This window comes from Callithrix jacchus, chromosome X, assembly GCF_049354715.1.
Source record: "Callithrix jacchus isolate 240 chromosome X, calJac240_pri, whole genome shotgun sequence".
Taxonomy (NCBI): Eukaryota; Metazoa; Chordata; class Mammalia; order Primates; family Cebidae; genus Callithrix; species Callithrix jacchus.
Genome location: NC_133524.1, coordinates 35337547 through 35361920, shown reverse-complemented (window position 1 = coordinate 35361920; position 24374 = coordinate 35337547). Strand labels below are relative to the sequence as shown.

Genomic DNA, 24374 nt, shown 5'->3' with positions numbered 1-24374 from the left:
TGTTCTCAGTGGGAAAGAAAAAAAGCCCCAGTATAGATACATTTTCCATGATGAAAAGGGAATCATGATCATCTATATATCCAAAGGGTAACTGAAATTCAAAATATTCTGTGCTATAAAATGTTAAAATGAACATTTTTTGAAACATGAATAGTAGTGGTTAAGTTTAAATAATTGATATTTCTCCATTCTCCTGGACAGAGACACATTTATACTAAGTATAATATATACATATTTTTCACACATTTAAAAATTCCACACAATTAAAACTTAAATTGTTGACTTTCCCAAAATTAAGACATGCCAGTCAATCCTAGAAATGGCCACCAGAGGGCGACCAAGTTGCATCGTTGCAAGCAAGCACATCGAACTAACACTGACTCCAACAACAGCATGGATTTAGTTAACATATGAAAAGCCAACAATAATAGTTAATACTTGAAAAAATATACTTTGACCTGAAGTGTGAATAGCTCTGCAAGTATTGTTTGCCAGGAAACCACCTGTAATTTGATGCATTAGCAGAGCAAAGTCCTTTGATCAGTAAAACTTGTCATCATTTCATTTAAGTTCCAATCAATTTCTCTGCTCACTGAAGTCTACTTATCCCAAGCACGTTGTTGTAGCAGAGTATGGATCTTAGTGTTAGGTAGACTTAGATTCAAAGGCAGCTCTGCAATTGGATGTTGCCTTGTAAACAAAGTTTAATCTGAAGATAGGGCAGATAATATCTTCTTCATGCTTCATGGTTGGTTGAGAATTATATGAGATAAATATATGAAAACAATGACTCACAATGTGGGCAAACATCGCCTTCTTCTTGTTCATTTTGTCCCTTTTTTCTTCTCCTTTACCTAGAGAAAGATATAAATAGAATCAAATTAGCTTATTCCCTTCAAGATTTTACTGATATATATTAACTTTGCCATTATTTGTCCTCAAAATATGTTTTTAAAACCTCATGGAAATAAAGTAGTGGTTAAGTTTAAATAATTGCTATTTCTCCATTCTCCTGGAGAGAGACACATTTAATAAATGTCGTTGGAGGTTTGCTAGTCCTTGACTGGTTCATGACTATTATCAATGAAATATTTAGAATTGGTCATCCATTCAAGTGGCTTTCACCTTATACCAATGGGTTATTATTTCCACTTATTTCGTCTTTAATAAAGCCACATCCCTCTGAGAAAAGTAGTTGAGTTTACTTTGCACCTGCCCTTTCTTACTCTTCCTTACATATATCTAACCAGCAGACAATTTCTGTTGATTATTTTTACACATTTTCTCTGCTGTACCTTTAGATTATGACCTTCCTACTGGTCTGCCTAATTTTAGTCACTGCTCAAGATGTCCTTAATGTTCCCCTCAGCTTGACTAAATTTTAGACAAATTTCTTCTTGACTATAGGTCCCTGATCTTTCTTTTCTTAAGGCATTTACTTTAGAAAAAGTACAATTGTAAATTCTTTGCCCCTTTGAGATACAAATCTCCCAGCCTCTCCTGACTTTTATAACCCAGCAATGTCTTTCTCAAGGACCTGGAAGCCATCCGTTTGAAAGGTAATCATCAAGAAAGATAGCACCCCTATTTTCAGCCTCTGTGGGAGGGTAGGAGCCTAACTCAGATAAGCATCAATAAGCACATACAGATGGCCTAATCTCATTGACCAACTTTCTCCCTGAGGTCCTCCAGTTCTTTCCCACTAGCTGTCTCTGGCACTTAACACCACCCCCATTTTCCTGCATCAGCAGCATTGAGGGCAATCCCTCTTCCTTTTGTAATCGTCTTGACTCCTGTTTACTCAATTTGGTGCAATTTTTCTCTGACATCATTCCTTCACCAAACCCGTACTGCCGAACTTCAGATTACTCTTTCCGAACTTTGAATCCCTCTGTATTTCCTGTTCCATAAAGCCTGCCATTCAAACTTACCCACCATCTTGGACCTTTAAAACTCACTCTCAGAATTTCACTTCCTGAACTCCCTACTCCAATAAAACTAGTACATTCACTTTTTAAATGTTGCTGCTTTTTTCTCACTTTGAAATCTTTGCTTGTGCCTTTCTTTTAAATATATTTTGAAATTTTATTTTATTGTATCTGCTCATAAGTAAAAATAAAATAGAACTCACATCAAGTATTTAGAAATAGGAGTTTAATAGTGGGAATTTGTAACACCAGTGATGAAATTGCTGAGAAGTAAAGAAGGGGTAGCAAGATAATGGAGGGATTAGCACAAACATAATTGACTTCAACTCCTATACTGGAGAGTTAAGGAGAAGATTTTGAAAGAGCTAAGGGCCAGATAACCTGGTCAATATTGGGCCATACCTGTTTTGTGTCACACATAGTAGAGCCATGGAGATTACATAGTGGCTATCCAAAGGGGAGAAAGCTCTTGGCTTCTTCCTAACCCATCATATCCCATCAATACCTGTCATTGGCTGAATCTGGTAAAAAGTAAGCTGCATGTACGGTTCTGCTATCACATGACACAAAAGAGACAAGAAAGAACATTGAATGAATCTAAGACAGACTGGAACTAGCACATTTGCTTGGATGCTGTACAACAGTCTGTTTTCAAACTATGGTCGTTTTATTTATATGCCCTATAGTCTTGACGAACTGCTTTATTTCCCTAAGCTCAAATTTCCTAATCCCTCAAAATAGCATAATAATAGTTCATAGCTCATTGGGTTGTTTTGAATATTAAATGAAATAAGACAGATAAAGGGTTAACCTAGAATTTATGATATATGGCGTGTTCCAAAAATGAAAACTTTCATCATGATTGTTTTTTGTTATGATTATTAAAATTGCTGTTGTTATTGCTATTTTAATCACCTCTTGAATTTTCTGCCAAGTAGAATCTTATTTCAGTGTCCAGCTTAAATGCCATCTGCTCCATTTTAACTTCTATGATCATTTTCTCCACAAAGGATTTGTTCCTACTCGAAATTCCTACAGTATATATTTTCTGATTCATTTACTTGATCTTCATTTGTGGGTTTATCTGACTATATGCTTTTAATGATAACTAGACTATAAAATTCCAGAACATAAGGACTATTATTAATGTATTTGTGTATCTCCCATAGGATTTAGTACAGTGCACCATCCAGAAAAAACAATTATTGGAAATGTGTTGAGTGAAAAAATTAATCACTAAGTTTACTGTAACTCTACTGATATATGGTCAAAGCTCATAACTATTTGGGATATGCTGTGAAATTCTAGGCTTTATAGTTTTTAAAATTTATAGATTTTCATATGGGATTTTGTTTTAGAAGATCCTGTAAAAATAACTTGAAAAATTATTAGCATAAAGAGATTAATAAGTGGTTTGCCATTTGTTGCATTTTTATACATATTCAGAATTGTTTCTAGAACTTCCAGTATCATGGCATGTGTAGCTACAGAGCTGGTTAGCAGAATATAGACGCCTGCTATTTTTGATACTTATAACATAAAAGCAAAAATATAGTAATAATAATGCCTTGCATTTTATAGTACCCTATCATTATTTCAGAGAGTTCGACCTTTCTAATGTAGTCTTATAATGTAGCAAGGGAATTCACATTGTATATGTAATCCTGAAAGGGTATTTTTGATCACTTTGAGTTTTACGTATTTACCATATTACTCAGGGTGGATTAATAAAAACCTGTATGGGGCATGGCCCTGAGATTGGCTTCTAGTAAGACAGAGACAAGGACATGGACAGATGAAGATGGGTTCATGAATTAGGAAACAAAGAATCTGGAATAGAATTGTCTGAAGGGGAAAAATCAGGATAGAGAAGAGAAGAATTTCAGTAGAGAAAAGGAAGACTGGATTGAGACTAGTATGAAGGCTTGTTTCACTTCCTCACATCCATTTTCCTCTTCCTTTGGGTATTTCCCTCAGCTTCTTTTTAAATGAGATATCCCTAAGGGTGATCTTCAGCCGGGAATTGAAAAAGGTAGCTGGGTAGTACAAATGTTCTATCATTCACTTCTGTCCTTAGTTACAACAATCTCATCCTCTCTGCACCTACATTCATCAGTCAAAACAAAACAAAACATCAAACAAAAATGAAACAAGAATGGCAGTGGTGAAGGCAGGCCAAGCCTTGCTGGTGAATTCTGAGAAGGAGGATCCCAGTGGGCTGTGGAGTGAAGAGGGGGCTGTAAATGCCAGGGTGATTGGAAAATGTCAGTTCCTGTGCCTGCACCAAACAGGAGTGTTTGGAACATTACAGTAAAACAGAACAAAATGCAAAGATATATTGCCAGGGAGACAGTATATTGGAGTTAGCTTTACTTCTTAACATCTTTATTAGTTTTCTGTAAGTTTTCCTGATGTGGTGAAGATACATTAAAAATTGGGAACCGCAGGTACATAATGATTGGAGTAGCTTAATTCAGTAGCATTGGTTCAGTCTTCACTCTTAGGCCTTACCATTTAATTTTTAGAAATGTATAGAACTGCTCTTGCCATTTCTTAGATTTTTAAAATGAATACAGTGTTAGTTGAGACCTAGCCAAGCTCTCATTCCTGTCTCTAAAATCCAGTCATTTAATTCTAACTTTAGCTGAGCACCTGGTCTTTATTTCTCTAGACAAATCAAGAAATCTCAGTATAATTTATTTTATAATAATAAAAATAGGTGTTTCTTATGCATAATAAACAGATAGGAAATTGTATGTGTATAATTACACATTCTTACAATCTAACCATATAAAACCAGTGGACAGAGAATCAGGGCAAAAGGAAATCAATACTCTAGTGATCTTCTAGAAAATAGAGTGGAACTAAGTTATAATAATATTTCCTTCCCACTATTCGAATCTTGGGTCTGTGGTATAAAGCTAAAAAAATAGTAAACTAGTTTTGCCAAGACCACATAGGGTAGATCAAAAATGACTTCTATTAAAAAGATTCACTACACTATATTGCAATTTGAACAGACGGCAAAGATCGAGTTTACCAACCCTCCTTTCCTCTGACTGATTTCCCCTGCTTCATCCCTGTTAAAGAAACCAATCTTCTGTTATATTCCAGTAGTACTAAGTAATTTAAAAGTTTAGATGTCAGAGAGAGCCAATTTATTTCAGGCAGTGAAATACTTCTTTAACTGAATTTCAAACTTCACAAGAGTTATGCATTAGTCCATTCTTATGGCTGCTATAAAGAAATACCCAAGACTGGATAATTTATAAGGGAATGAGGTTTAACTGACTCACAGTTCTACAGGGCTGGGGAAGCTTCAGGATACCTAAAAGCATAGCACATGGGGAAGCAAATACATCCTTCTTCACATAGCAGCATCAAGAAGAAGTGCTGAGCAAAAAGGAAGAAGCCCCTTATAAAATCCTCCATTCTCATGAGAACTCACTCATTGTGATGTGAACAGCATTGAGATAACCACCCCTATGATTCAGTTACCTCCCACAGGGTCCCTCCCATCATACATGGGGATTATGAGAGCTACAATTTAATATAAGATTTGGGTGGGGTCACAGTCAAACATCATTCTGCCCCTGGCCCCTTCCAAATCTCATGTCTTCACAAAACACAATCATGGCCTCCAACAGTCTCCCAAAATCTTAGCTCATTCCAGCATTAACCTCAAAATTCGAGTCCAAAGTATCATCTGAGATAAGGCAAATCCCTTCCATCTATAGGCCTGTAATATCAAAAGCAAGTTAGTTACTTCCTAAGAGACCATGAGAATACAGGCATTGGGTAAATACATCCATTCCAAATGGGGTAAATTGGCCAAAATGAAGGGGCTACAGGCCCAATGAAAATCCAAAATCCATCAGGACAGTCAAATCTTAAAGCCCTAAAAATGATCTCCTTTGACTCCATGTCTCACATCCAGGTCACATTGATGCAAGAGGTGGTTTCTGTGGCCTTAGGAAGCTCCATCCCTGTGGCTTTGCAGGGTATAGCTCCTCTCCTGGTTATTTCCATGGGCTGATGTTGAGTGTCTGTGGCTTTTCCAGGTGCATGGTGCAGGCTGCCAGTGGATATACCACTCTGGGTTTTGGAGGACGGTGGCCATCTTCTCACAGCTCCACCGTGCAGTGTCCCAGTGGGGGCTTTGTCTGGGGGATCCAACCCCACATTTTCCTTCTGCACTGCCCTAGTAGAGGTTCTCCTTGAGGGCTACATCGCTGCAGCTAACTTCTGCCTGGATATCTAGGCATTTCCATACATCCTAGGAAATGTAGGTGGAGGTTCCCAAACCTCAATTCTTGACATCTGTGCACCTGAAGGACCAATAGCATGTGTAAACTGCCAAGGCATAGGGCTTGGATCCTCTGATGCAATGGCCCAAGCTGTACATTGGTCCCTTTTAGCCACAGCTGCAGCTGAAACAGCTAGGGTGCAGGGCATGAAGTCCTGAGGTTGCATACATTGGGACGGCCTTTGTCCTGGCCCACAAAATCACTTTTCCCTCCCAGGCCTCCAGGCCTGTGATAGGAGAGATGGCTCTGAGGGCCTCCAGCATGCCCTGGAGACATTTTCCCCACTGTCTTGGTGATTAGCATTTGGCTCCTCATTACTTATACAGATTTCTGCAACCAGCTTAATTTCTCTCCAGAAAATTGTTTTTTCTTTTCTCTCTTACTGTCAGGCTGCAAATTTTACAAATGTTTATGCTCTGATTCCTTTTGAACATTTTGCCACTTCAAAATTTCTTCTGCTAGATACCCTAAACCATCTCTCTCAAGTTAAAATTTCCACATATCTCTAGGGCAGGGGCAAAATGCCATCAGTCTCTTTGCATAGCAAGAGTGACCTTTACTGTAATTCCCAACAAGTTCCTCATCTCCATCTGAGATCACTTCAGCCTGGATTTCATTGTCTATATCACTATCAGCATTTTGGTCAAAGCAACTCAACATGTCTCTAGGAAGTTCCAAACTTTCCCACACCGTTCTGTCTTCTTCTGAGCCTTTCGAAGTGTTCCAGTCTTTGCCTGTCACCCAGTTCAAAAGTTTCCTACACATATTCAGGTATGTTTATAGCAGTGTCCCAGTACCCAGTACTAATTTACTATATTACCTCCATTCTCATGATGCTATGAGGAAATACCTGATACTGAGTAATTTAGAAAAGAAAAAGGTTTAATTGAATCATTTATGCAGGGGTTGGGAGGCCTCAGGAAACTTAAAATCATGTAACAAGAGGAAGCAAATACATTCTTTTTCACATGGCAGCAGCAAGGAGAAGTGCAGAGCAAAGTGGAGGAAAAACCCTTTATAAAACCATCAGATCTCATGAGAATCACTCACCATGACAAGAATTGCATGGAGGTAACTATCCCCATGATTCAGTTTCCTCCCACCAGGTCCCTCCCATGAAATGTGAGGATTATGGGAATACAATTCAATATGAGATTTTAATGGGGACACATCCAAACCTTATCATGTTATTTGCCCTCAAATTCTGTAAACAGTATGTGCCAAGCACTGTGTTCAGTGCTTTACAAATATTTTTAATGGGATCTTCATGTTGCCATATCCTCATTACACATAAGAGGAAATTAAAACACATATTTAGTAAGTGGCAGAGCTGAAATTTAACCCTATCCAAGTTTGTTTAACCTCTATTATTATGTTCTTAAACTTTTTAACCACAGCTTCTCCCAGATTTTTAGTGCAATATTAAATCATGTAGATTACTTATTTATGCTTTTTAATCCTGTAGCACCAAAAACACACACTTCAAAATACAAAATGCCAGGATGCTGGTCTTATAGTGTTTAATGGTATGAGACAAACATGATGTTTAGAAGGCAGATTGAAAGAAGACTAATGAAGGCTATGATAGTCCTGATTTCTCACCCACAATGCTGAATTGTGCCAAGAAGAGCCTGTCTTAGGAGCATTAATTCATTATGTTTCAGAATTTTTTTTCCACTCTTGTTGCCCACGTTGGAGTGCAATGGTACTATCTCAGCTCACTGCAACCTCTGCCTCCTGAGTTCAAGGGATTCTCCTGCCTCAGCCTTCCAAGTACTTGGGATGATAGGCACCTGCCACCATTCCTGACTAATTTTTTGTGTGTTTTTAGTAGAGATGGGGTTTCACCACGTTGGCTGGGTTGGTTTTGAACTCCTGACACTAGGTGATCCACCTACCTTGGCCTCTCAAAGTGCTGAGATTACAGGCGTGAGCCATTGCTCTTGGCCATGTTTCAGAATTTTTGAATATGGCTGTCATTACTTCTGGACTCAACAACAGGAGTGTTACATTAGAGAACAAAGTTAAGAACAGAAGTTAGGAGAAGTAGCCAAAAGTTTTGAGCTAGGAGATATCAATACACTTTCAGGATAAAGATAAACCATAGAACAGACATTAATAGAAGTAAATAAAAGAGGATTGGTAAGGCAACAAAGAGGCAAGCATAGTACAGCATGAGAGAAAAGAGGAAATAGGTATTTCATGATGCAATCTAAAAAATGTACTATATTCTGAAGGCACTCATTTCTGTAGCCCTCAGCATGGGTGGGGAACATTTTTTAGGGACTACATTTTTATCCTGAAAATACTGCACTGAAAATTGTAGTCATCCACAGTTAAAAATGGAGGCTAAACAACTGTTGAGTTTTCCTGGTAGAATCTAGTTACATGATCCTTTGACAATGTAAACACACAGTTGAGTTCAGTCCCTTCATTTGTAACTGCTGCAATGATCAATTAAGAACCAGAGCTTCTCCTTTTATCAAATGACAGAGTCCATGATATCTTGAGCCTTTTCTAGTCTTTCTGCTGGCATTGGTACAGTAGATCTAGGGGTACAAACAAAAAGACAGTACTCAGATGGACTAATTATGCAAATAGTGATAAAATGGATTGGAAGCAAAAGAACAAGGCATAGCTTCTGGGTTCATGACACATTTTTTTGGGACTGAAACAAGTAACTTGTCTCTGCATTTGCAGAAGGGCTGAGTAGTGGGAATGTGTCAGACAGCAAGTTATATTTGGTCCTCTATACAGATGGACTCCCCTTATTTATGGTATATTAGCTGTCACTTTTTCTCTTTTAAAATGCTGTGCTTTATACGATTTCTATCTGTGGCTGCTAGTGGGAGTAGAAAAATATTTGAGGAGAAAACAGTTTTTATGTTATATTTATAATATAAAATTATATTATAACTGTGGTATTATATAACAAGTGGCATTGTTTTGTATGGAAGTATAGAAAAAGGTTATGAATCAATGTCACTATATGGAAGTGGGAATCCTAGTTGTCCTAATTATAGGAAGTATAACATATGTATTTGACAGATTTACATGTTACCTTACAGAGATGGGGTGTCAAAAAATCACATGTAGTAAAAACTAAATCTGAAAATTTCTTAAATAATTCATGAAGTATTTATAGTTTTGTGTTAAAAACCCTGCATAGCAATGTTAATACCAGATCATGAGAACCATCAAATGAAATTTTAAAAATGTAGCCAGCAATATGAATGTCTACACACAGAGGCTTTGATATTCAAACCAATCTGCCTTTATAATAATTATCACAAACTTACTTGGAAATGAGATTGGGTGGAGAGTTCTAAGCATAAGTGCTTTTTCTTAAGACTTATTTTATACTCTTTATCATTATTAAACCTCTATATTCTTATCTTTATTGTCCCCATCGTGTACAGCCTCTTAAATGCGCAACAGAATATATTTTCTATTCCAACAGATGTGAATTAAGTCATACTGTACAACTTCAAATAAATACCAGCCTTACATTTTATTAAGTGCTCTGACAAATACTGTAAAGTGAAGCACAATTTGCAGACCCTCTCATCAATGCCTTGATTTGCTACAGTAGTATAGGAAAGAAGCATGTAGCTGCTGTTTTGCCTTCAGGGAAACATTGTTATTACTTTTTTAAGTATATACATGTATTTTATTTTTAGTGTGTTTTTTTTAAACACAGAAGGTTAACTCTGACAATCTAAATGCACCTAAAGATATGAGAAAATGCTAAGCCAGTTGATTCTGTATAGCATTGAGTGGTCAGCATGAAAACTCGCTTATTCACTTTAGCACGAGCCTCACAGTATATGTACTGTACTATACTGAAAAATTTTATAACTACAATTTTAAATAAAATTTTTATTAAATAAAAAATAAAACTCAAAGCAACCGCAAAGATAATGTACAACTATGCTGAGCATAGCACATTGCTTGTTCTAAGGGGAAGCATGTGAGCATTTCAGTTTATACAAAAAGCAGGACGTAACTATATAGTTCTCAGTGCATCCTGATGAAGGCATTATTCTTATCTTACATCATTAGATTCTTTTATTTCTGTGAGGATTAAGCAAGATAAATGTGAACACTCCTAATACAAAGTCTGACACACAATATGTGTTGAAATATATTTTCTCTATTTGAATCTAAATCTTCCTTGATCAGATACAATATAGTCTATTATTTGAAAAATTGAAGGGAAAGATGTAGCCATCTATCTACCTGTATCCCAAGAAGATATTTCCTGCTGTGTTACTGCTGAAGAGCTCTCATTCTTTTTTTTTTATTGTTAAATTCCAAGAATTCTTTTTTTAAAATTATACTTTAAGTTCTGGAGTACATGTGCAAATCTTACAGGATTGTTACATGGGTATACACATGCCACGATGGTTTGCTGCCTCCATCCCCCATCATCTACATGAAGTATTTCTCTTAATGTTATCCCTCCAAACCTCACCTCCGCTATTGCTCCCCTAGCCCCCCATCTCTCAACAGACCCCAGTAACTGATGTTCCTCTCCCTGTGTCCATGTGTTCTCATTGTTTAACACCCACTTATGAGTGAGAACATGTGGTGTTTGCTTTTCTGTTCTTGTGTCAGCTTGCTGAGAATGATGGTTTCCAGATTCATCCATTTCCTTGCAAAGGATGTGAACTCATCATTTTTTATGGCTGCATAGTATTCCATGGTGTATATGTACCACATTTTCTTTATCCAGTCTATCCTTGATGGGCATTTGGGTTGGTTACAAGTCTTTGCTATTGTAAACAGTGCCACAATGAACATATGTGTGCATGTGTCTTTATAATAGAATGATTTATAATCCTCTGGGTATATACCTAATAATGGGATTGCTGGGTCAAATGGAATTTCTATTTGTAGGTCGTTGAGGAATTGCCACACCATCTTTCACAATGGTTGAACTAATTTGCACTCCCAACAACAGTGTAAAAGCATTCTTGTTTCTCCACATCCTCTCCAGCATCTGCTGTCTCCAGATTTTTTATTGGTCGCCATTCTAACTGGTGTGAGATGGTATCTTAATATGGTTTGATTTGCATTTCTCTAATGACAAGTGATGATGAGTATTTTTTCATATGTTGGTTGGCTTCATAAGTGTTTTCTTTTGAAAAGTGTTCATATCCTTCACCCACTTTTTGATGGTGGTGTTTATTTTTTTCTTGTAGATTTGTTTTAATGCTTTTTAGATTCTGCATATTAGCCCTTGACAGACGAGTAACTTGCAAAAAATTTTTCCCATTCTGTATCTTGCCAGGTAACTCTAATCATAGTTTCTTTTGCTGTGCAGAATCTCTTAAGTTTAATTAGATCCCATTTGTCTATTTTAGCTTTTGTTGCCATTGCTTTTGGTGTTTTAGTTATGAAGTACTTGCCTCTGCCTATGTGCTAATGGTTTTGCCTAGGTTTTCTTCTAGGGCTTTTTTTTTTTTTTTTTTTTTTTTTTTTGAGACAGAGTTTCGCTCTTGTTACCCAGGCTGGAGTGCAATGGCACAATCTCGGCTCACCCCAACCTCTGCCTCCTGGGTTCAGGCAATTCTCCTGCCTCAGCCTCCTGAGTAGCTGGGATTACAGGCACGCGCCACCATGCCCAGCTAATTTTTTGTATTTTTAGTAGAGACAGGGTTTCACCATTCTTCTAGGGCTTTTATGGTGCTAGGTCTTGTGTTTAAATTTTTAATCCATCTGAAGTTAATTTTTGTATAACGTGTAAGGAATGGGTCCTGTTTCTACTTTCTGCACATGGCTAGCCAGTTTTCCCAACACCATTTATTAAACAGGGAATCTTTTCCCTATTGCTTGTTTCTGTCAGGTTTATCAAAGATCAGATGGTTATAGGTATGTGGCATTACTTCCAATGCCTCTGTTCTGTCCCATTGCTCTATATCTCTGTTTTGGTACCAATATCATGCTATTTTGATTACTGTGGCCTTATAGTACAGTTTGAAGTCAGGTAGCAAGATGCCTTCAGCTTTGTTCCTTTTGCTTAGGATTGTCTTGGCTATGGGGGCTCTTCTTTGGTTTCATATGAAGTTTAAGGTGTTTTTTCCAGTTCTGTGAAGAAGGTCAATGGTGGCTTGATGGGATAGCATTGAATGTATAAATTACTTTGGGCCACATGGCCATTTTCACGGTATTGATTCTTCCTAACATAAGCATGTAATGTTTTTGCATCTGTCGTGCCCTCTCTTATTTCCTTAATGGAGCTCTCATTCTTAAGCCTTTACTTATAGAACTTACGATCCTTTATAGAATAGATTTTTAATAATATGACTCCATCGTAAAGTGAAGTAACTTTCCATCACCTATTTTACATATCCTTTCTGCTGTTGAGTAATAGAAGTAGTAGAAGAAGATTTGAAAATATAGATTAAAGAATTATTGACATAGAAGAGATTAACTACATGAATGTTGGTGAAGTCTATAGGAGGGTTAGTGTAGAAAGTGTAGAATATAGGGTTATTACAATATGTGGGGCTGTGTGAGAGAGAAGAAATATAAAATAAACCAAAGTGGAATATGACACTAATTTAGTATTAAATATGCCAAGGATTCTTTAAATAATTTGTAGTACAAATTATACTTCTCACCAGATATTCCTGGTTCTTTACTTTCTAAGCAACTGGGAGATCTCATTTCCTAGAATATCTGTGGTTTGGTGGGCCATGTAATTTTGGACAGTATTGTGTCAGATAACTTGATATATGTGACTTCTAGGCTGAAGCAATACATTGTGTGAGACACTTTAGTGTTCTATCTGGTTTGGTAAATGGTAAGATTCAAGAGGTCGCCATTCTTCCATCTTGATTCCCTGAACGTTGATGATGAGTTGAGTCCTTTCTTCCATATTGCACAACTAACCCATGTTGGTCTTATTTCATGAGAGAGAAACACATCTGCTATTTTGAGCCACTAAAGTTTTGTACTTAATGACAACTGAAACACAGCTTATTTGCTATTACAGTACATACTAACATTTTCATTGATCAGAGTGGGTGGGTGAATAGCAACACATTTAGCAAAACTACAAAGTAGGTGAAGAAAGGTGAAGAATGAGGAAAAGGCATTGGATTTAGCTAATTAGATATATTTATCTACCTACGTGTGTGTGTGTATGTGTCTGTGTGTGTCTATGTGTGTATATAGAGAGAAATCAGATTTTGTGTGTTTTGGTATTGAAAATAACATAACTATGAAGCCTGATTTTTATGGAGAAGATGAGTGATGAAGCAATTTGTGAACTTTTATGTGAAATGTTTGGTAGTGAAAGGAAAGTGAGGAACAGGAGTGTATTAGAGGAAGCAGCAGATGCCGATAAGAGTCATATATATATATATATATATATATATATATATATATATATATATATATATATAAAACAAAGGATGAATATACCACTGGATATCTTGAAGTAGACAAAAGCCACCATAAATGAAGGAGAGATGGGAAGGTGCTATAATATCTGTGATAGGACAGTGGGAAAAATTTCTAAGGATTCAGATTTGGATGGGATCAAATTCAGAAACAGATTGCTTAGGTCTATTCAGGAGGCGGGATGCTCTTTTCTTGGTAAATGGAGGAAAAATGACAGATTTAGAATCAAAGATGTGTTCAATATTAGCATTAAAAATGATTCTAGTATTTTATCAGAGAAATGTTTGAACTCAAATATTTTAAATCACATGATACAAATGATACCACTATCATTGTCGTGGCACTATGATGACTTTGGACAGCACCTCTTCTCGGCTCATTGTGCTAGGAGTTTCCCATACAGCACTTCTCAACTCTTTATTTTGTGAGACAAGAGTCTCGCTCTGTTGCCCAGGCTGGAGTACAGTGCTATGATCCCAGCTCACTGCAGCCTTAAAATTCTGGGCCCAAGCAATTCTCCCACTTTGGCCTCCCAAATTTCTGGAATTACAGTATGAGCCACTGTGCCCAACAAAAGATTGCTTCTCAGCTTCTGAAGCAATCTTTCTCAGAGAGGTTTGCAAAGTGTACTTTACACCTCAAGTTTTCAAAACTACAAAATTGTATGTAGAGCAGCCAAATATTTGTGATAGCAAAAGGTCTATCACTTTGAAAGAATAAGTTTCCAGTAGTACAGTACAGTTTTCTTAACAAACAGATTTCTACTGGAAGAGCAAATATATATACATATTTTTCTACTGGAAGAGCAAATACGTGTGTGTATGTATGTATGTGTGTGTATATATATATGTATATTGCTCCCATATATATATATATATGGGAGCAAAATTATAGTTACAAAAAATCACTCAAGTCTATCCTCACCCCTCGATGTTGAAATTAGAACAGTGTGTAGATCTGAGACTATATTATAAATGCCAAGATCAAAACCAGTAGTTCTTTGGTAAGCATAAAATCACCTGGCAAGCTTGTTAATATTGCAGGGATATGGGACCTTACTGAAATTTACTAACCCAGAACTTTCAAGGATGGGCCTGAACTTTTTTGTCTTTTTGTAAAATTTCCAGATGTCTTGATACACTCCAAAGTTCGTCTTACTAATCATGATGTATCCCATTAATCCGATATCTCTTGAATTTTGCTAAAGCAGTGGGAGACGTGCTGTCTGGTTTTGAAGAGAGTGGCTGTACTACTTAGGGACCTAGAATGCCAGGATCATAGACTATACAGGATGTTTAAATCTAAGAGGGATTTTGGCACTTGACCTGTCAAATCTTCATATTTTATTGATGTGGAGACTGTGGCTTGAAAGGTGTATGAAACTTTTAACATCACAAAGTGGCAAAAAGGACTAACAGTTAAAACTAATATTTTGAATTGAACATTTAGATCCCATGTTTAAAATTAAACTCACTCATATGACTTCTTCTGCTGAAACCATGCTACCATTTTCTTAGAAAACATTTTTTGTTTTTCTAGACACCCTGGTTTTTTCTAAATGTTCCAATTCATGGAGGAAAAGGAAAACCTTTATGGGTTGATATCCTGCATTTTATATCTTTTGTGGGTGGAGTAAATAATACATGTATATGGAATGATTTGAAGCGCTGGCCTCCCAAACATACATACTTGCTGTCTGCTCTGCTTTCCATACCACCTTGTGTATGCACATGGCTTTCCAGTTTCCTCCAGAATAAATTAATTCGAGAATTTAAGTAGTTTCCTTTTACTTTGTTTCTTTAAAAGACTGCAAGGTTGAAAAGAGCTGACTCATTATCTTACCAACAGCTTCCCAAGATAAATGGGTTTTTGATTGTTTCATTCTGTGATTGGAAGGCTTCAGGGCAGAAATAAACTACTAGAGACATTTTGTTTAAGGGAAAAGAACACATTTTTATACTATAAGTGGGGAACAAAAGAGAAATTGAGAGGAAACTAAAGACCAACAATTGTTAAACAGTTTTTTCTAGGGTTGGCCAAAGAAGTACTTGAAAATAATACTGAGAAGTCAAAGGGAGGGACTAAGCTTTTTTTTTTCCTTTCTGCACTGCCAAATAAAAAAGTTTAAGTCAACGTGTTTATAAAGAATTCAATATATTGCATCCCCTCCATGTAAAATCATGCCAGTTAGAATGGCAATCATTAAAAAATCTTGAGACAACAGATGCTGGAGAGGATGTGGAGAAATAGGAACACTTTTACAGTGTTGGTGAGAGTGCAAATTAGTTCAACCATTGTGGAAGACAGTGTGGCGATTCCTCAAGGACCTAGAAATAGAAATTCCATTTGACCCAGAAATCACATTACTGGGTATATAGACAAAGGATTATAAATTGTTATAAGGACACATGCACACGAATGTTCAGTGCAGCACTGTTCACAATAGAAAAGACTTGGAACCAACCCAAATGCCCATCAATGATAGACTAGACAGGGAAAATGTGGCACATACGTAGCACACCATGGAATGCTACGTAGCCATAAAAAATGATGACTTCATGTCCTTTGTAGGGACATGGATAAACCTGGAGACCATCATTCTCAGCAAACTGACACAAGAATAGAAAATCAAACACCTCACGTTCTCACTCATAGGTGGGTGTTGAGCAATGAGAACACATGGACACAGGGAGAGGAGCATCACACACTGGGGTCTCTGCGGGGGGGGAATCGAGGAGGGACAGTAAGGGAGGTGGGGAGTTGGGGAGGGATAACATGGGGAGAAATGCCAGATATAGGTGATGAGGAGGAAGGCAGCAAATCACATTGCCATATGTGTACCTATGCAACAATCTTGCATGTTCTTCACATGTACCCCAAAACCTAAAATGCAATAGAAAAAAATATATATATATAAAATACCTAGCATGATTTCTTTCTTTCCTTCTTGAAGCCATGTGAAATGACCTAGCATTTTTCAAAGGGGATTTAGCATCATGTACCACAATTGTCCATATGTCTGATCCAGAAATGCTATTTCTAAGAATGCATACTTAAATCTTGTATATATACAAACCTAAACAATTAAGTTCACTGTGGCTTTGCCTCTAATAGAAAATATTGCAATATGACATAAGTGTTTATTCTTATAAGAAAAGTCTTATAAGAATAAACTTATGGTACAACAGTACTATAGAATACTAAGTAATTGTTTTAAACAATGATAAAAATTTTCTATATTAAACTAAAGAAAGATCTAAGACTTAGTTTGTAAAATGGAGTAGCATATAATGAACCTATGATTTTGCTCATTTGTATTGTATTAACTATATTATAATATGTCATGTAATATGATAAAATGCATAGATAAGATGTTTAGGGTGATACTTTAATGAATGTTGTTATGTATTGCCCAGAGCCTTGTTCAGAATTAAATAATTTTCCCCTAGTTCCTAGCTTCTAGGTGGGCTGCTTGTTGATAGCAAGGGGCTATCAGTCTTTTTTTGAAGATTCCCTTGAAATCTTGAAGACTCCTGCTTTTCTCGAGATCACAGGGCCTGCACATAGTGACTGGTCATTGATAGGATAGAAAGGCCTAACCCCCTTACTGCAACGTAGAATAACTCGGAAGGATCACCCCAGATTTCTCCATGGGCTCTACTGAAGCCTTGGTTAAAATTTTACTATAGGCTGCCTTTCATCTTTGACCAACTCTACATTTTTCAGTCCCTCACAGATGTTGATCGTAAACTCTCATATAACTCATTTTCAAAGTCTGCTTCCCACAAAATCCAATCTGCAAATTTAAAATTTCTTAATTATGTTTACCTCTACAGAGGTAAATTTGAGTGGATGAAAGAATGAGGGCTTATATTGTTTTAATGTCATTCACATCTGACTTTGAGCTTTTATGCATTCATATAAAGGATACCATACCTGGGTATATGTCGTATTCTATATGTTAGAGTAAAGAAAGATTTTTTTCTCCATAATTTTAAAGATAGGTGAATAAATGGATTTTACTTTATTTACTAGAGATTTCATTTAAACAGTAAGTCCTTACCTTGTATTTTTTACCCTGAATTTGGAATTTTGGTCTTCAAGATTTTTTTGTAGACTCCCATGGACGTTAAGTTCTTCTCAACAGTTTCTGTTCATCCAAAAGATTCAGTCCCTGCTTGTTTCTCTACCACTGTTGATCTTTCTTCCCACTCACGTTACTCCACATTTCATCTTCACCAGCCTCTTTTCTTCAGTGTAGAATTAACATAAGAATATGTGCAAATGACTTTGTGATAAGGGAGAGTACAGAATAGCATGGGCGAGAAATCCACTTAAATCCGAGACTAAGAAATTATTGCTCTCTAAGTTTTCTGAATATTTCTGCTACCTGATATACCTCAATAGTCATTTTTCTCCCTTAAACTATGTATTGACTGCTTCCTCTCTTGTCCATTCTAAGGCCCCCAAACCCTCAAAGATAAGCTAGGCAAGAATAGATTCTAAAGCCTATTACTTGATTCCTAAATCAATGTACCTCTCAGCCTCTATTCTAGGCTACTCTATGCCAGCTACCTTTGTGTAAAGTAGTTATGATTATGCTAAGCACAAGGTCATCTGCCTTAGGATTCGTTTCTTAATAATGCAAATAATTAGTCTAAATATTGAAATTTTAATTATATTCTACCTATCTCAGATGGAGCTTGTGGGTAGTGCAATAAAAATTTTAAAAAAAACTATTAAATTAAAAAAATAACTAATAATTATTTTAAAAACTATTACATGAGGTTGGTGTGTCTTAATTTGTTTTGCAAATTGAACCTGACAAAATTCATAAACTAAATTCATTTTCATGCAAATACGATTTGATTCAAGAGGTCCTCTATAGGTATATATAATCCAAACCTAAATCTCTGTCGCCCTGACATTTCTGAAAGAGCTGGTAAGCCTGAATGTCCTATGTATAGCTTCCAGAGCCTTGTTGCTTAAAGTATGAAGCCAATTTCTCCCCATTGAAATAAATACATTATTTAGCTAATTTCAGGCCTGTCTTAGCACTAAAACATCCTCAACTTATTCTTATTGTTCCCGGTAATTTCACTTTCTATTCATCCTAACAATCTTGGCACATATACACCATGGAATACTATGCAGCCATAAAAAACGATGAGTTCTTGTCCTTTGTAGGGACTTAGATGAATCTGGAAACCATCATTCTCAGCAAACTGACACAAGAACAGAAAACCAAACACCGCATGTTCTCACTTATAGGCGGGTATTCAACAATGAGAACACATGGACTCAGGGAGAGGAGCATCACATACTGGGAGCAGTTGGGGAAGGCTAGGAGAGGGCAGTGGGAGGTGGGGAGGGAAAATATGGGGAGAAATGCCGGATATAGTCAAAGGGGGAACAGAGGCAGTAAACCACCTGGTTATTTATGCACCTATGCAACAACCCTGCAAGACCTGCACATGTACCCAAGAACCTAAAGTAAAATAAAAAAATATATAAACAAATAAAATGTATGACATTTATTCATAGTGTCATTCTCCAAATATTTGTTGAACGTTTACTGTATGCCAGGCATATCATGTTCTAAGTCCTTGGGACATAATATAAAACAAAATAGAAAAAGCTCCTCTTTTATTCTGGAATTTATTTTCTGATAATGGGTTAAAGCTTACTACTTTCTACTTATTTAATACTTTACCTACTAATAAAGTAAATTTTGTACAGTATGTTAGAAAGTGATAAGTTCTATGATAACAAAGAAAATTTATATATGTGTGTATATATTCTATACTCGATAAATATACTATAGTATAGAGAAATTATATTTGCAATTAGAAGATAGGTCTTGCTAATAACTATCCCCCAAATCGTAACATCTTTAACAACAAAGATTCTCTTACTCATTCTGGAATCTGGAATATGGCTGATTCTTGTGGCAGCTGTTAGAGAAACTAGTAAATTAAGCGTTGACTACTAAAGGGATTCAGCTGGAAGTGTTACCTGTCATTTGTGCTCATATATTATTACCTAAAATAAATCAGATGGGCAATCTGAACTTGTAAGTTTGGTACAGTACGGTCCTACCATGGTCCTGAAGAGAGGATGTTTAGAACTTCTATTAACTGTCCTAGAGACTTTTCTAAGGGTAAAGACATGGAGTATGTGATGAACATAGGCCGCAGTTTAAAATAAGATAGTAAGGGTAGATATCATGGTGTAAATATTACTGCATAGAAAATACCTTTGTTTTCACTACTGGGACACAGTGCATATATCACTGAGAGATGTATAGGAGCTATGGCATTATAAGAAGTTCACGATCTCTTTCATTGGCATGGGGCATAGTGTAAGGAATTCCAGTTGTGTTCAGAGTAAAAAAGTTTTTGTCCAACCTAGAAATGTCCCTTTTCTAAGTCAGAAGACTCTACTTCATGTTCACACAGTCTTCTGATTGCCACTTGTGAAACATATAGCTTCAAATAAAAACAGAAAGACTTTTTAAGTATTCTCAAGAGATAATGTCAAATAATACATCTAATCACAGTTTTGTAAGGGAGAGAATATCTAGGTCTAAGTTCTGGCTCAAAGACTTCCTAGATTTCTGATCCTGAATTCTTTCCTCAGTTTACTCACCTCTTAAAAAATAAATGCAACCTATCTCATATATATTGCTGTCTGGTACATAGTAAGTACTCCATGAAGTTGTTTTTATTATTCATCCTCTTTGGAAGTCAGTGTTCACGCTAAGGCCCTCATCTAACCTTGATTTAATGGAATGATCTGAAACCTTCTGGGCTCCCTTTGTATTAAACTGTCTTTTGCTTTTCCCAGATTTATTATATCCTGCCATTCCTCAGAGAGCAACACTATAATAAATTGAGTGATAACTGTAGATTTCTTGGCAAAATGATACTTTCTCTTTAGTTTCCTGACCAAAACCTGGATGAAATAGCTGCCTTCATCCTGTTCCCAGGACATCAGCAAACAAGTTCTATTGGGTAACAAGGAATGCTCAAGCTGCAGTATGTGTACAGTGAAAGTTGAAGTTGTTGACTTGTTCATTACAATAGCAGTGAAAAGCCATATTTCATATGATACCAAGCACCAATAATAGGACTGAGAGCTGAAAGATAATGGCTATTTTGCTGCTGTTGTTTTGCCCAGCAGCCTTGTGGCTGCTTATGTTGGCTTCATTTTGGCAATACTGCTTAGAAGCTCAGAAGGAGTCATTCGCCAGTTTGAGAAGTGAGAACTTCCAGTGACTGAAACAAAAACAAAATATTTTTTGGAGTTGGAATACTCTTCGGTTGTGCAATTATATTAGAGAAGATATCTCCTCTTTAGTATAGTAGAAATATGGTATCAATTTTTCTTAAATTTAACAGAAAAGATCAGGTTTACTTTTGTTAAAGATTCTCAGATATATTATGAAATAGACATACCCCGAGATGGAAAAATAGAGTTGGGAATTATCACGTTACTTTTGTGCTGTGGGACAGCAGAATATGCCTGTCCAAAATATGGAGGATTGTTCAACTGAAGACGATTAAGAAGCAAACGCAGGAAAGCTCTCTGCCTTCCCTCTTCCTAAAAGCTTTGAGCTTCAGCTTATATAGCATCTTCAGTAAAGAGCAGTAAATTTTTAGTAAAGTCATAAGACAGAAAAGGACTTTGAGTCTCTATTGAGAGTTTTATAGAGCCTGCCAAAGAAAACAGTACAAGATAGGATGCAGTTTCCTTTTTTTAACTACTGAAAAACTCTAGGTTGGAATGACTTTTTTTATGCCTCTTGTTCAGGATCCTTGATTCAATCTCCTCCTGGCAATTGTCAGAACAGTTATTTTCATAGCTGTTTTGACTTTCATAGCAAGTCTTACAGTTTCTCAACATTCAGGAGAGAAGAAGGTAGCAAAAGAGGAAAAATGAAAGAAAGATGATAAAACAGGGTAAAAGAGTCAAGGGTCAAAACAAGGGAAATTAAAATCTGCTTAATCCTACTTATTAGTTTTTTTTTTTGTCTTTTGAATAGAGCCAGAATCTCCTCAGCAAAATGAGACTTGCTATCTTTTACTGCACTCAACAAACCACAGTTAGGTTTAATCTTGATGGTGCATTTTAGCCAATAGTTAAATGGATCTATTCTGAAATCAGTATAAATAGAAGATTAAAGCAGAACACGAGCAAAAGTGCAGAAATGTTGCAAAATCATCTCCTTCAAAATGATAAAGATACATTTAAAAGATTGGTAACTGACTACCATCTATTTTTATTGCATTGAATATCAGTTTGAATTATATAAAAAGGTTTTAAACACATAATACTTAAAAGAATATATTTAGGACTACATACATACCATATTTAAATGATACTATGATTCTGAACTAACCATAACATTTTAATGCCTCACATTAAACATTGTAGGTTGAAAAAACCAAGAAGAAAATTAAAAAACAAAATAAAATATGGTTTAATAATCCTACTCTTGTGCGTTTTGCAAGAGTCTTTGCTTGTTTATTTATTGGTAATATCTCTCTTAAATATAAAGTAGTTAGGACTTTGTTGTTGTTCTTTTAAGACGGAGTCTCACTCTGTTGCCCAGGCTGGAGTGCAGTGGCATGATCTCGGCTCACTGCAAACTCCACCTCCCAGGTTCAAGCGATTCTCCTGCCTCAGCCTCCTGAGCAGCTTGGATAACAGATGCACACCAGCACGCCTGACCAATTTTTGTATTTTTGGTAGAGACAGGGTTTTGCCACGTTGGCTGGGCTGGTCTCAAATTCCTGACCCCAAGTGATCCACCTACCTTAGCCTCCTAAAGTGCTGGGATTACAGGTGTGAGTCACCATGCCCAGCCAAGACTCTTAAAATACCAATTCCTGCTTAGGTTTACAAGGTTGCACAGTTTTGTCAAGTTCCATTGTTTCCAAAATTCATGCCTCATTCTCCTGTTTTATTCTGCCAACTTTTAAATTTTAAATATTCAAGAAGTTTTAAAAGTCTTGGAAACAGAGGAAAACTGATAATATGATTGACTTACTGGTACCAAGGTCCAAAACTTGAAGAATGGAAAAATTACACTGCACAAACAAAGCTTAGGGACTGGTTCTTTTTGGCTCAATCTAAAACTTACTCTTAGAAAGTGTTCTAAGACTACTGAATTCTTATGCAAAAAAACCATGAGTACATCAAGCAATTTTATTTTAAGACTGAATCAAACAATTGCTTGATGTAACTTGAAAATAACAGTTCTATTAATTATTTTTCACTGTTAAGTTCTCTGTTTTGATGATTTCAAAACATAGTCTAGGTTTAGGAAAAAATGAATAGATGCCTGACCAGCCTCTTGAAATGAAAGTTACTACGAAGTCATTTTTGTAATCTTGGGGATATGAGCTAGACATGACAATTGCTGGTTTTCCTACCATGCATAGGCTTCCTTTTGGGGAAACTGAATCCACATTCATATGTAATATTGTCATCTTTAAGGTTTATTCTGGGTATACTGCATTTTATCCATTCTTCTCTCTAGACTCAGATAAGGAATAAGGAACATATTAGTTTTTGTTTTACATGTGCATTTCCGATTGGCACTAAAGGTTGTTCCCAGCCTCTATATTTTATTTCTTCAGTATCACTCTTGAAGAAGAATAAGTACAAAGAGTTTTCAAACTCAAATAACACCCGTCAATAAATGTAATCATTTCAGGAACACACATCAGAAGTGATATTTCTTTAAGTTAGTCTGGCTACATCATTTTGTTTTTATATTTCCACCTGAACAATTTAAACAAATGCTAGAATTGCTGTTTCTACGTGAAGAGAACTTTGAGTTTTATTTTTTGAACTACTTAAATATGTTGAGAGTAAGCATCTAGACCACTTTGGCATGTAAACATGGCTGGAAAACCTAAAATTTCCTATGCTACCCTTGTATAAACCAAATATATAATCCACTAGATGGCAGGAAGATATCAAAATAAACAGGTTATTGGAAGTCTTTGTGTGTATTTAACGGATAACTATAAATACTCATAATGCTTGACTTTCCAAGGACTGATGTAAGCGAATCATGAAAACCTTACTTTGCGTGCTCATGATTGATATACAAATGGATATTCAACCAGTTCTGGTGAATAATAGAAGAAACAAACCTGGGGAACTTTAAAGAGATATTTTCTCAATTCTAAGAAAGAGTCATAGAAAATAGATTCTTTGTCTTCTGGATTTGTCATGTCTGGATGTGATGCTAGAAAATGCTCAATCCATCTTATCAACAGTCTCAAAATAAAGACAAATCAAGAAGGAGGAGAGAAAATTGAATTACAGAGAATGTAACTGCAACCTAGTTGTATTATGACTAGAATCCACTTCAAATTCTGGCACATCTTGAAATCAATACCTCACAAATCAAATTGAAGTTTGTGGGATTAGTTTTGCAGCAATAACATGCAAATTATTTAATTTTCCTATTTTTGAAAAGACTGTTGATATGACTGATATGTAGAGAAATTTCCATATAAACCTGTTTAAACTGTGAATCTGATACCATTTTAAAAGCAACTTTATTTTAAAATTTACACAATTATTATGTCTGCATACTTATTAACAGTCTAGATACAATTCAACAAAATTATTTTGAGTTTTTTTTCATGTAATGTAATAACCAAATTTATATGGACAGAGATCATTACCATAATATACTTATTTTGAAAGT

At 36.1% G+C, this 24374-nt stretch overlaps 1 protein-coding gene across 5 annotated transcripts in view; it reads right to left on the bottom strand.

Annotated features, from left to right (window-relative positions):
• Positions 1–509: 509 nt before the first annotated feature.
• The window catches only part of LOC118150508 (uncharacterized), a 683858-nt gene continuing 659993 nt past the window's right edge, over positions 510–24374 (bottom strand). For 4 of the 5 annotated variants that reach the window (XR_013531491.1, XR_013531492.1, XR_013531493.1 and 1 more), the window contains one exon: positions 720–854. Coding sequence is in view for 1 of the 5 variants with exons in the window: in XM_054250790.2 (XP_054106765.1) it covers positions 646–854 (209 nt within the window). In the remaining 4 variants the exon portion in view is untranslated. Of the gene's footprint in view, positions 855–24374 lie in introns of all 5 variants that reach the window. The other variant, XM_054250790.2, reaches the window with a different exon arrangement.